Here is a 12,957-nt window from a genome sequence, read left to right as displayed (position 1 = left end):
TCAGTGGACAGAACGTCCGCCTGTGGACTGAAGGTTCCCAGATTTGATTTCCGGTCAGGGCACATGCCCAGGTTGTGGGCTTGATCCACAGTGTGGGACGTGCAGGAGGCAGTCAATCAATGGTTCTCTCTCATCATTGATGTTTCTATCTCTCTCTCTCCCTCTCCCTCCCTCTCTGAAATCAATAAAAATATGTTTTAAATTTTTTTCTATAAGTGGCCTGAGCCCCCTAGCTGGTTTGGCTCAGTGGATAGAGCATCAGCAGCCTGTGGACTGAAACATCCCAAGTTCGATTCCAATCAAGGGCACATCCCCGGGTTGTAGGCTTGATCCCCAGTAGGCGGAGCTCAGGAGGCAGCTGATCAATGATTCTCTTTTATCATTGATGTTTCTATCCCTCTCTCCCTCTCCCTCCCTCTCTGAAATCAATAAAAATATGTTTTAAATTTTTTTCTATAAGTGGCCTGAGCCCCCTAGCTGGTTTGGCTCAGTGGATAGAGCATCAGCAGCCTGTGGACTGAAACATCCCAAGTTCGATTCCAATCAAGGGCACATCCCCGGGTTGTAGGCTTGATCCCCAGTAGGCGGAGCGCAGGAGGCAGCTGATCAATGATTCTCTTTCATCATTGATGTTTCTATCCCTCTCTTCCTCTTCCTTCCTCTCTGAAATCAATAAAAAATATTTTTAAAAAAAGAGTTTAAAAATACATACATACATACATACATACATACATACATATATGTGGGCTGGGCTACATCAAGTGAATACTTCAACCTGGGCCTTTGAATCTCAGTGAGTGATACAAAGATGAAAGAACAGTTAGAGATTTTTATTAGCAATGCAGCATCAGCCATGGCAGCAGATGCAAGAGTCCAGCGGCCACCAGCCAGCAGCATGTTACTGTACTGGCCAGTGGTGGCGGCAGCAGCAGTGGCCCTGTGACCAAGCTCTTCCCGGGGCTCAGTCTGGCTGTATCCTCTGCTCCCCAGCCTTTCATGATCCTACTTGTTTTCCAAGCCTGGTTTTTCAGGCTTCCTACGGATGCAATGAGTTACTATATATTCTCCTAATAAAGTCCTTTAGCTTAATTTAATCAGAATTGGTTTTTATTTGTTTTCAACTCAGAAGTCCAGCATAACAAATATTTGCTGAGAAAGCATGGTAAAGCAGCCAATAGTGGGTGCCTGGCTGCGTGGGCTCATAGCCTAGCTATAAAACTAATTTGTTGTTTGGTTTGGGCACGTGACTTAACCTTTGTCTCAGTTTCCTCATCTATAAAACGGGGATAATAGAGGTATGAGCAACTCACGGAGTTATTTCAAGCATCAGACAGGTTACTACATATAAAATGCAAAGGACAGCATTTGTCATGTAGTTAACACCAAGGAATGGCAGCCACTTGTTTTCCTGTTGCTGGCAGCAGTGGTGGTGCTGTTACTGTGACTGCTGAGTGCTTGTTAGGTTCAGAGCACAGAGGGGCTGATAAAAGCAGAGGACACCATGACCTGTGTATACACAACCTCTTTGGGGCACTGGAAGAGCAGTCTGGGAAAACGCGTTTACTATATCACAGACAATTTTTTTTTAACACTCAGAGCCCATGCTCCTTTGGATAGCACAGACTCCTGGGATAATAAGACAGTTGAGCTACTTACTAGATTTGCAAACTTGTAGGAATTACTCATTTTTTTTCTAAGCCTAATTACTCAGGAGCTACAGTTTGCTCACATATTTTTGTGAAGATTAAATATAATAATGCATGTGGCTAGAACAGCACCAGGCATATAGTAAGCATTTAATCATTCAATACTAGTTTTCCGTATTTTTTCCTTATACACATACTTCCAGGAATTTCAAAAACTTTAAAAAACAAAATGAAGCAAGCCTGCCCTAACACTTATGAAAGTATAATTAGAATGTATAGATCTCGCATATAAGAAAAATAGACCACCCCACTCCAGCACAAGCCACAGAAACCAGGAGAAGCACTATCAGAGGTGTCTACATAGTTCTGGGCACCTTGGCATCACAATGATGGACACCTTGGAACAAGTTAGCCGATAAACGCAAATCCAACGACTTGATGGCTGAAATGTAACCCAGTCTATCTCAAATCAGAATGCCCTTTAACATACTCAACTGTCACTTTCAAGATAAACAAGCAAAACAATGCAAAAGCTAATGGGTGGCTTTTCTCTACATTAGCAGGAAAGGATAGCAGGGCGTAGATTTACATAATTGCAACTGAACTATATATGTGGAGAGAATTACAAGTGAAGTGGTAAGTGCAAGAGATCCTCCTTCCAAAAAATTCTTCACGCAGAATAGTTACTCGAAAGAATGAAAAGTCCCCTACGTTTCAAAGCATCTTCCTTTAAAAATTCTCAAATTGTTTTCCGTGCATCGAGGGACACTCTTTACCAGTGAGGGTGGGGAATTCTGGAGAACAACCTGAGTACACCAAACTGGGCGAGGGAGACAGCCCATAGGAAAAAGAGGTTGTTATATACAAGGAAATTGATCAAATAAGTAAATACACTGAGAATAATTGGAGCAAGATTTCTCACTGACAAGAAAGAGCGACATAAATATAGAAAGGGAGAGGCAAAAATAAAACATGTGATCTTGGCTTATAGTAAAAGTTGTCCGTGTGAACGCATAGGTTCTGGAATAGATAGATAGACAAACGATAGATAGATAGATAGATAGATAGATAGATAGATAGATAGATAGATGATAGATAGATAGATAGATAGATAGATAGATAGATGTGTTTATATGGGTGCATTGTGTATATGTGAATATTCACATATTTCCTAGAGCTGTCCTCTGAGAAGGCCTAGAAACAATTACATCCCTATACCATCTTCCATTGCATGGTCACAAATAATTTATTCAATCATTTTTCTATTATTGGCTATTTAAGGTTTCAGATCTTTTGCTCTTATAAACAATATTTTAGTACCATAAATATCCTTACTGTTAAATCTATGTATATATCATGACCTTATTCCCTAGAGTACTTATTAACTTTTCTGCTCACATATTCACATAATACATATTCATTGTTAAAATCTCAAACATTACAAAAACTGAAAATTCCCCATTAAAAACAAAGGAAGAAAAAACAATTCTCGCACGTACCAGAAAAATAATAATTTGGAAGGCTATTATAAAAGATGACTGACAAATGAAAATGGAATTCAAACACCACGACTGCAAATTAGTCAGAATAATGCAAAATTTAACAAAACACATACGCCAGAGAAGTGGCTGGCACGGTGATGTCACATTAAAAACCTGATAATAAATGTTTTGACTTATAATGAGGTTCTCAGGAGTAGCGAGAGTGGGTGTACTAGAAACCCAGGCTATATTACACTGCAGATGCTCAATCAATACAGTGTCTCAACCAGCAGAAAGGGTTGTCTCCTGTCTGGCCCCCCTCATCCCTCCTACTACTGCCACACTGATGAGGAGAGATGAAGGTCACAGCTGACCTTCTGCTCATCCTTCCCAGATTAAAAAAAAACAAACAGGTGAGGGTGGAGTGCTCACTGACAGGGATCAGAGAACTTAGCTGCACTGGGAATGGTCTAATGCAGGCCATTGTGTATCCAAGTTGTGGGGTGGGTCATCCTTCCCGCACCTGTCTTAAATTTTTTATTTATTTATTTTAAAGAACAGGGAACTTATACAACTTAATAAAAGGAAGATAAATGATCCAATAAAAAAAAAATGGGCAACGGACCTAAATAGAATCTTTTCGAAAGAAGACAGAAGGAAAGCCAAGAGACCTGTGAAAACATGCTCAAAGTCACTAATTATCCGAAAGATGCAAATCAAAACGACAATGCGGTACCATCTCACACCTGTCAGAATGGCAATCATCAACAAACCAACCAACGACAAGTGCTGGCGAGGATGCGGAGAAAAAGGAACCCTCGTGCACTGCTGGTGGGAATGCAGACTGGTGCAGCCACTGTGGAAAACAGTATGGAGTTTCCTCAGAAAACTAAAAGTGGAACTCCCATTTGACCCAGTAATCCCATTCCTAGGAATATATCCCAAGAAACCAGAAACACCAATCAGAAAGGATATATGCACCCCTATGTTCATAGCAGCACAATTTACAATAGCTAAGATTTGGAAACAGCCTAGGTGCCCATCAGCAGATGACTGGATTAGAAAACTATGGTACATCTACACAATGGAATACTACGCTGCTATAAAAAAGAAGGAACTCTTACCATTTGCAGCAGCGTGGATGGACCTGGAGAGCATTATGTTAAGTGAAATAAGCCAAGCAATGAAAGAAAAATACCACATGATCTCACTCATTTATGGAAAATAAAGAACATTATAACCTGATGAACAAAAAGATAGATACAAAGGAAATAAAGCACCGAACAGACTGTCAAATTACAGCAGGAAGGCTGGGAAGTGTTGGGAGGGGGGAAAGAGATCAACCAAAGGACTTGTATGCATGCATAAAAGCACACCAACGGACACAAGACACTGGGGGGGGGGGGGGGATGAGGGCATGTGACAGGGGGTAGGGGAGGCTGGGGGAAGGTCAATGGGGGGAGGGAGGAGATATATGTACTACTATATGTAATACTTTAAACAATAAAAAAAAGAAAAAATTTATTTTAAAGAGAGAGAGAGAAAAATATCAATTTGTTGTTCCATTTATTATGCACCCATTGGTTGCTTCTTGTATGTGCCCTGCCTGGGGATCGAACCGGCAACACTGGCATACTGAGATGACACTCTACCCAACTGAACTACCCGGTCAGGGCCATCCCGCACCTGTTTTAAAGAGCATCCAAAATAGGTGGAAACTGACTCTACCTTCTGCTCCCTGGGTCAGCAGTAACTTGCATCTACAGCATTTTATTTTCTTTATTTAAAATTATCTGTTCCTCTCCAGTTCCCACCTTAAAGGAAAATATATTCTTAATCTTCAGGCTGCTGACAGTGAGTTAAGTTTTCTGGAAAAGCACTGTTACAGACATAGAAAACTATGTTAGTAAAGCTTTCCTGTATAGAAATTATGATTTAAGGAAGAACCTAAGTGTTTAAAGACTGTGTTTCCTATCTAAAAGTCATAAACTGGATTTCCTTTTATAGTTCGTGCTATTCAAAGGCACTTAAAAAATAATTGTTAACGAACATATCTAAGCAATTAGTTTTTGAGTATCGGAAAGATGTTCAACACTGCACAAGAATGGCCTGGAAATAACTCTTATGATAATTATATGTACAGTAAAACACTTAATATAAATTGTACAGCAACCTTTTAAACTAAAAAAGTCACAAAATGTTCAAAAACAGTTTTCTACCACCAAGGCCTCTAATTAATCTTGTCTGAGTGAAACAGAGATGAGCTCAAACACCAGGCAGTAAAATAACCTACAGGAAATAAAACACACATTTTGGTCAATAGTATTTGAAGTTTTGAGCCTAAAAACAAAAACCATAAAAGCATACAGCTGCCAGAAGTATCTCTAGCATTTTCGGTTATAAACAACTCCCAAAACGGAGAAAGCACAGATTATAGCTGATGTGATTCTTCCCAAGAAAGTGTCTAGAGAGGTAGAGATTGCTTTTCTCGTTGATATTATGATTAACAGCTCTACAAAACAAAGACAAACACCAATTTCTCTTAAGGGATGTTCTTTCTACCATCCCTCTTGTGTAAAAATAAGTAAACAAGAAAAATAAATTGGTGCCCAGATTCAAGATCTTCGGGATCCACTAGGGTCTGACACAATGACAGACACTGTAGCGTTGGCCCGAATATTTCCTTCTCTCACCCTAAAACTCTTGATAGCCAGGAGGCACGTCCTCCACAGACCAAGTTTAGAAGAGCAACTCGGGGCTGCGGAACTGAAGGGGGTGAAAGGCACAGGAGGGTCTGGAAGCAGGAGACAAACAATATTTCCAACTGCTGCGCTGAGCATACCATTCTGGGGAAATGTCACAGACGAGGCCCCCTGTGGGGTCATTTCTGTTGGTGTTCCAGGGCCAAACGGGTTTCCGGACACAGCTCCAGGTCCGGGGCTCAAGGAACCAGAAGGTTGTTGAGCGAGGCCGAATCTGACAGCATTTCTATGTCCCTGGTAATAGAGCAGGGACGGATATGCAGCAGAGAGAGGTCGTAAAAAGGTAAAAAATGAGCACCCCTGTATATTTACAGAGCGTGGAATGCACTGAATTTTCAAAACCTGCTTGGCAAGATCTGAGATGAAGAATCCCTTCTGGGATTCATCAAAGAATGGTTTAAGGATGCACCTTAGATGTCAACTTGAATATCGTCGTTAAAAAACACAGTATTGCAAGTGCTTGTCATGGGAATGATACCCACAGACAATGAAATGCCAAATATAAACTCACAGGCCGTTAATGCTCTAAAGGGCTGTGGAAATCCTTAAGTCTTATTCCCCCCACCCCCGCACTGGTAGCTTATTTAAATTTAGGCAGAGAGAAGTGTTTGCCCAAAGTAAATTAACAAAATTACAGAGACTGAAGCCCAAGCCCTTAGAGTTCCACTGCAGTGACTCCATACATGTGCTTGGCCACACACTATCCTCAGCAGGAGGGAGAGGGGGAAAGCGGAGGAAATGCAGTTGGCCAGGACAGAGTCATCTGGGCTGAGCAACAGGATGATCAACTCACACGCATTATCTCATTGAATCCCTATTCCGACCCTGTGAAGTGGATGCCATTATTGCTACTTTACAAAAGGAACAGAAGGCACCGAGAAGGAACTTGCCCAAGAGAAAAGAGCTACTAATGGTGGTGCCTGGACTGCAACCAAGGTCCGTCTAATGCAAAGACTCGGCTCTCAGTTCTTCTGTCTCCCAGCCCCACCTTCCCTTCCTGCTCCGCAGGGTACACGTTCTGGGTCTGAGTCCCATGATGCCTGGACTATCTGGCTGGTCGGCTGGGTGCCCCCACCTCTACTACAGGCCAGCACGGCCCTCCCCACCCCACCACAAGCTGGCGGTGGGGGGATGCACAAGATTCTGTGAGGAGAGGTGCTGGGGCAAGTCATCTGAAAACAGAAAACAGACTGATGGTTGCCCAAGGGCAGGGGGGGGTGGAGGGCTGGGTGAAAAAGGTGAAGGGATTAAGAACTACAAACTGGCAGTTTAAAATAGTCCTGGGGATATAAAGTACAGCACAGGGAATATAGTCAATGATCTATATTATAAAAGGCCTGTGGCCCTGACACTGTAATGACCAAAGACCAGTGCGGGTGGGCGGGCCATGTGATTTTGCGCACTGGGCTTCTAGTATTGTAATAACTATGTATGGTGCCAGGTGGGTACTGGAAATATCGGGGGGAACACTTTGTAAAGTATAGGATTGTCTAACCACTATGCTGAACACCTGAAACTAATACAAAATAACAGTGAATGTAAACTGTAATTGAACAATAAAATCGAAAGTTCTAAAAAAAAAAAAAAGTCTGCCAGGTAATTCGGAGGACCAGCATACAACCCATACCCTCGGCAGTTAAAACAACTGCCCCGAGCGATGACAGGTGGTGTACCTCTCTGTGCCCGGACGGAAAGGATCGAGGGAAGCACTGGCAGGGAAGGGCAGTGTGCCGTAAGGAGCGAAGCAGGATGTGATAGCCATAAGCTTAACAGCAAAGGGCCAGGCAAAGCAACAACACCAAAAATGTTTACATGTAAAGACCTATGAAGTCAGACAGCACAGCAGTCTGGCCCGTGAGCTGTGGGGCAAGTCAGCTCAGACATCGCTGCCCCTGAGAGAATCACTGTGCTCCAGTGTAACACAACCATGGACACGACAGGGCTGAAATAAAACTGTGTTTAATAGAAAGTGTTTAAGTTGGAGAGATGTACTTTTTTCCCCCCTAAAATGTCTAGATTCTCTGCTTGGGTCAAGATTCACCGATTTCCGAATGTCTGCTTATGTGAAAAGGATGGATGAAAAGCAACAGAGTTTAGTGGGGAAACGGAACATGAGTTCAGGAGTCAGGCAAGACTCAGGCTCTGACACTGAGGAGGTTTGGAAGTCTCCGGCCCAGGGAATGTAGCCTGAGTCAGCGGAGAGAGGAGAGTGTGTGTGCAGCGGCGGAGGGAAGTCGCAGAGCTGGCTAGGACAGAACCCGGGACCACCGACTCTCAGGGATGCCAGAGGAGGCAGAGAAGCTTGTCAACAAGAGGCAGGAGAAATCAGAATGACGGAGGAAAACCTGAAGGACGTACAGTCACCAAAACCATGGCAACAGAGTGTTTCCAGCATGTGTCACATGCTGCTGAACAGTAGAGCTAAGTAGAAGGAAGAGTATCCCCTGGACACAGTGAAATGAGAGGGCATTAGTATCTAGAACAGATTCCAGAGGAACAACTACATCTGAATCAAGAATTTTAGCCATCAGGGGGAGAACAGGAAGGGAAATTTAGCTGGGAACAAAGGGGGAGGTTGGCATGTGGGGTTTTCAGTGAATAAGAAAAGCTTGCATATGTCTGATGCTAATGAGAATGAGCAAGTAGAGGGAGGCTAAAGAAACAGGAGGGGGGAAAAAGGCCAATAAATGGAGTAAGGCCTCTGAAAATGTGGAAGAAAATGAAAGCCCCGTCATAGCAGAGGGACTGGATGGAGAGGAAGTACAAAGGGAAGCAGATCTGATGCAAGGACCTGAGGGAGTTCCTGTCTAATGTTTTCTTTCTTCTCTGAGAAGTAGCAGGTAGGTCGTCTGCTAAGAGTGAAGGAGCCTCCAGGTGGGCAGAAGAGTAAAAAGTCTGAGAGCAGTAGAGATTTTAAAGCATCACCATGGAGAATCCAAGAGGAGGAAGATGAGGCCCCTCCAGCCTCCTCTTTGAATTCATATCCTAAACTGGGGACCCTTGTGACCATAGAAATGGTTGAGATGCACTCCGAATGCCAGATTTTTAAAAATGGGATTCTTTCTTTCTTTAACCAGGTCCTACATACCCTCAGTACACAGAGAAGGACCCAGATTTGAATGTGTAATAGCCCGACAGACATCTCCATCAGCAAATTCCAAGAAATCAATTTTAGACTCATATTTTAATAAACGGCTAATATTAAAACCTAACACTGAAAATATACAATATGTAATCAAATTGAGAACCGAAAGACAAAATACTGCAGTGGAAAAAGTCCTAAGTCATTGCTGATTTCTATTTAGAATTACATTTCTAATATTAAATGTTCCTTTTCCATTTGTTTTGGGTCAAGAGGTTATTAACACCATAAAAAAGGGTTAATGGAAAAATATGGTCTAGGACAAAAATGTGTTATTATATTTTGCATGAATGCCTGTTATTGGGAAATTACCAGTTCTTATAAACAACCATTCCTAGACCATTAAGGGACTGCCAATTACATCAAAACCCATCTCCTACTGTATTTTATTTTCCAATTAGTAGTATTCTAGAGACAAAAGCACAGGTTACAATATAAACTATACTTCTGTATCTACAACTATTTTTTTAAACTTAGAAAAACTTTTATTAATTAAAAGGTATTACAGCCACAAAATAGAGAGAATGCAATAAAAAAGAGAATAATATGTAAACAAGAAAAACATCATAAAATTACAAATATAAAAGTAGAGATAATTTTTAAATCAATCAAATAATTGGAAGGTAAAGTTGATAAGATCTTCCAGCAAATAGTACAAAAACCTAATGATGAAAAATTAAAAAGTAAAAGATCCACACCATTATAAAGTGCCTCAATACAAAGGACAGAGAAAAATCCTAAAAACTTCCAGAGAAAAACATAAGGAATCACAATGGTGGTGGATTTCTTAAAAGTAACACTGGAAGCTGAAAGACAATGGAGAAATGACTTCAAGATTTCAAAGAAAATCAAACCTAGACTCCAACACCTGGACACACTTTCATGTCCATGTGACACTAGAACAGAGGTATTGCCAGGTGTGTGAAGTACAGTAGACATTACTTACACCAATATTTGTTTTTCCTTTCCTTCCTAGTACCCAGAAGACTACACTTCCCAGATTTCTCCAAGTTAGGCGAGGCCATGTGTCCTGATCAAGTGTCTGTGGGCAGACGTGGCATGTGCCATTCCTGCCAAAGCATTAAAGAGAGGTGTGAGTGCCACATGTTCTGAAGAGGCCTCATGTTGAGATGGTAGAGCCACAAGATCGAAGCAGTTTGGATCACTGAGAGGCCACAGGAAAGACAGCTGCCCTGGAGAGGTAAAATCTATTTCTTTACTATCTATAATAATAAAAGCGTAATATGCTAATTAGACCAGATGTCCTTCCAGACGACCTTCTGGACGAAGCCCGGGCTGCGAGAGAAGCCCGGTCGCCAGAGAGGGCAGCCGGGGAAAGGAAGGCCTGCTCTTGCACGAATTTCATGCATCGGGCCTCTAGTCCAATTATAAAAGATAATAGTGTGTTACTGGAATAGGCAACATCCTATTGTAATCAGAGTGAAAGTAAATCATGAATCTCAAAGGTGAATATGAAATAATATTCATAGGAGCTATGTCAAGAACAGAAGTAAATACAGACTTAGCAGACATTAATAATTCCACATCCTAAAAATCCACAAAGATTAACATATAAAAGGGAAATTTCCTCCATCATATTAAAATACTTTGCATAAAAGACTTGCCTGGAGTGATTATTGCATTGATTAACAAAACAATACAGAACAGGATAAAAGTTAATAATCTACTGCATGGAAATAACTATTCACCTAAACACTCAAAAGGATCTAAAAAGCTCATGCAGGTAGGCAAATTCCAGGATTTATCAGGGGCACAAGGATGAGTGATCTTAGCCATGGCTTCTCCTAGATTCAGCCTCCAATCCAATCACTTGTGATGTGGAGCAATAATTTCCAAAACGTGCTGTCTCTGACCAGATCCCCACCAATTCGTCCACCGGGGAAGAACTGTGTCTCCCTTGTAGGTTAGGACATGCACCTACCTTCCCACTGGCCTGTCAGCACCAAGGTCCTGTTAATTACCACATCGATCTCCGTAGCTCCATCTTCCACAGCCAATTTGATCTCTTCTAATCGTGTTTTTAAATGAGTCTGTCCAGCTGGAAAGCCAGTGGCCACTAGTAGAGGATGGAAAAAAGAAAAGAAAGGAAGGAACTTCATTTGGTCAACAAAGAATTTCAGACAAAATAAATCAGCATTTAAAGACCAAAGCATTAATGACACTTTAAGAACTTCATGAATATCCTGATAAGTGAAGTGTGAAGAAACAGAATGTTATCTCATATCGTATTGGCATTAGGACAGACATCAGCATTACATCCTCTCGTCTAGAAGACCTGAAGTCAAGTTGCTTCAGAGATGCTCATGAGGGTACTCTGAGCAAATAGCAATTTAAAAAACGTCATCATCACACTGATGCTCATAAAATAGTAGCTGTATCCCTATCTTGGTATCAGGACACTAGTTACATGTATGCATCCTACTCAGCTGGCCCTCAATGTGTTTTTTATGTACCATTCACATTTTCAGCCATCGTAACCAAATTGTAAGGTAGGTTCCTCCCAATGCCTATCTTAAAACAACCAGCTAAGCAGATAGGAATAAAGGAAAGAGAATAAAGAAAAAGTACCTGATCAGTCCACAAAACTGGGGAAGGGACAGAGCTGGGAAGAGCAGGGCCAAGTATAAAGAAAATGAAAATGCAACTACAGTTTTGAAAAAGTATTAAACATTTTGACATATGCATCATTAATTCCATTCTGATACCTATAGATAATCCCTTGTGTTACCTTGATGTTATTAAATTCCTTGGGTCTGCTCCCTTAGAGGAAAGCACATTTCTCTGTTGTATAGAGGAAAAGCTGAATTGACTGAGAAATTAACATCAATAAAGGTGTAGCTGCCAAATACTTTGGGAATCTTCACAAATGAGCTACTGTATATAATGTTTCTTTTGATGTATTTTGAATAAAATAAATTAACAATCTTTATAGACACTTTTTTAAAGCACCAGGATATTCCTACAACATCTCTTTTTTTAATATGTTTTTATTGATTTCAGAGCGAGAGGAAGGGAGAGGGATAAAGAGATAGAAACATCAGTGAGAGAGAAACACCAATCAGTTGCCTCCTGCACGCCTGCTACTGGGGATCGAGCCCTAACTGGGAATTGAACCAATGACCTCCTAGTTCACAGGTCAATGCCCAATCACTGAGCCACACCGGCCAGATTCTCCAACATCTTTTAAAAGTAAAATTTAACTTTATATCCATCCATCCATCCATCATCCATCCATCCATCCATCCATCCATCCATCCATCCATCCATCCATCCATGTGTAAGAGGCAGTTGCTTCAGAGATGTCTGAAGAGCATCTACCCACACACACACTATATTGAAGCTTTTAAAAAGACTTTTCTTTCTCTTATGCCAAGTCCTAAGTGTCTATCTTAAATCAGTAATTCTTGAACATGCCTTCTTTTCTTTATCTTCCAGGCTTTGGGGTGTCTCTCATCATCTCACACAGGGATAGGGAGAGTCTCCCTAAATCCAGCTCACCCCTTCTCATTTGCCTGCTACCATGCCCTAACTCAGGACATCATGAAGCGGATCGTGGTCTGCCTCTGCTTAAAACCTTTCGGTACTTTCCCCATCACCAGAACACAGCCCAAATGGCACAGCCTGGCATGGTCTCCCATAAGATCTCCAGTTTCAACTCCCACCGCCCCCACTCTGTCCCACCTTAGGATCCAACAATTGCAAACCACCTGCAGTTCTCGGAACATGCTTCTGCCTTCACCCACGTGTTCTTCTGTCTAGATGCCATTCCCTATGCTATCAACACTGTGAACTCCCTTACCCAGTGCAGTTATTGTTTGTCTCTATGAAGCATTCCCTTGCTCTCTAAGTGTCACCCACCTCTGCAGAATAAATCAGTCCCCGCTCAGAGTTACAGCTACCTTCTG

General features: G+C 41.7%; 1 protein-coding gene across 1 annotated transcript in view; it reads right to left on the bottom strand.

The window, feature by feature from the left end:
* DERA (deoxyribose-phosphate aldolase) overlaps positions 1-12,957 on the bottom strand; it is a 98,626-nt gene that overhangs the window by 52,299 nt on the left and 33,370 nt on the right. Inside the window, exon 5 of the mRNA XM_079775957.1 lies at positions 10,974-11,108. Coding sequence (XP_079632083.1) covers positions 10,974-11,108 — 135 coding nt within the window. The remainder of the gene's footprint in view (positions 1-10,973; positions 11,109-12,957) is intronic.

The sequence above is a fragment of the Cnephaeus nilssonii genome, assembly GCF_951640355.1.
Source record: "Cnephaeus nilssonii genome assembly, chromosome: 6".
Classification (NCBI taxonomy): Eukaryota; Metazoa; Chordata; class Mammalia; order Chiroptera; family Vespertilionidae; genus Cnephaeus; species Cnephaeus nilssonii.
The sequence above is the reverse complement of the archived record's forward strand: the minus strand, read 5'-3'. Positions and strand labels throughout refer to the sequence as shown.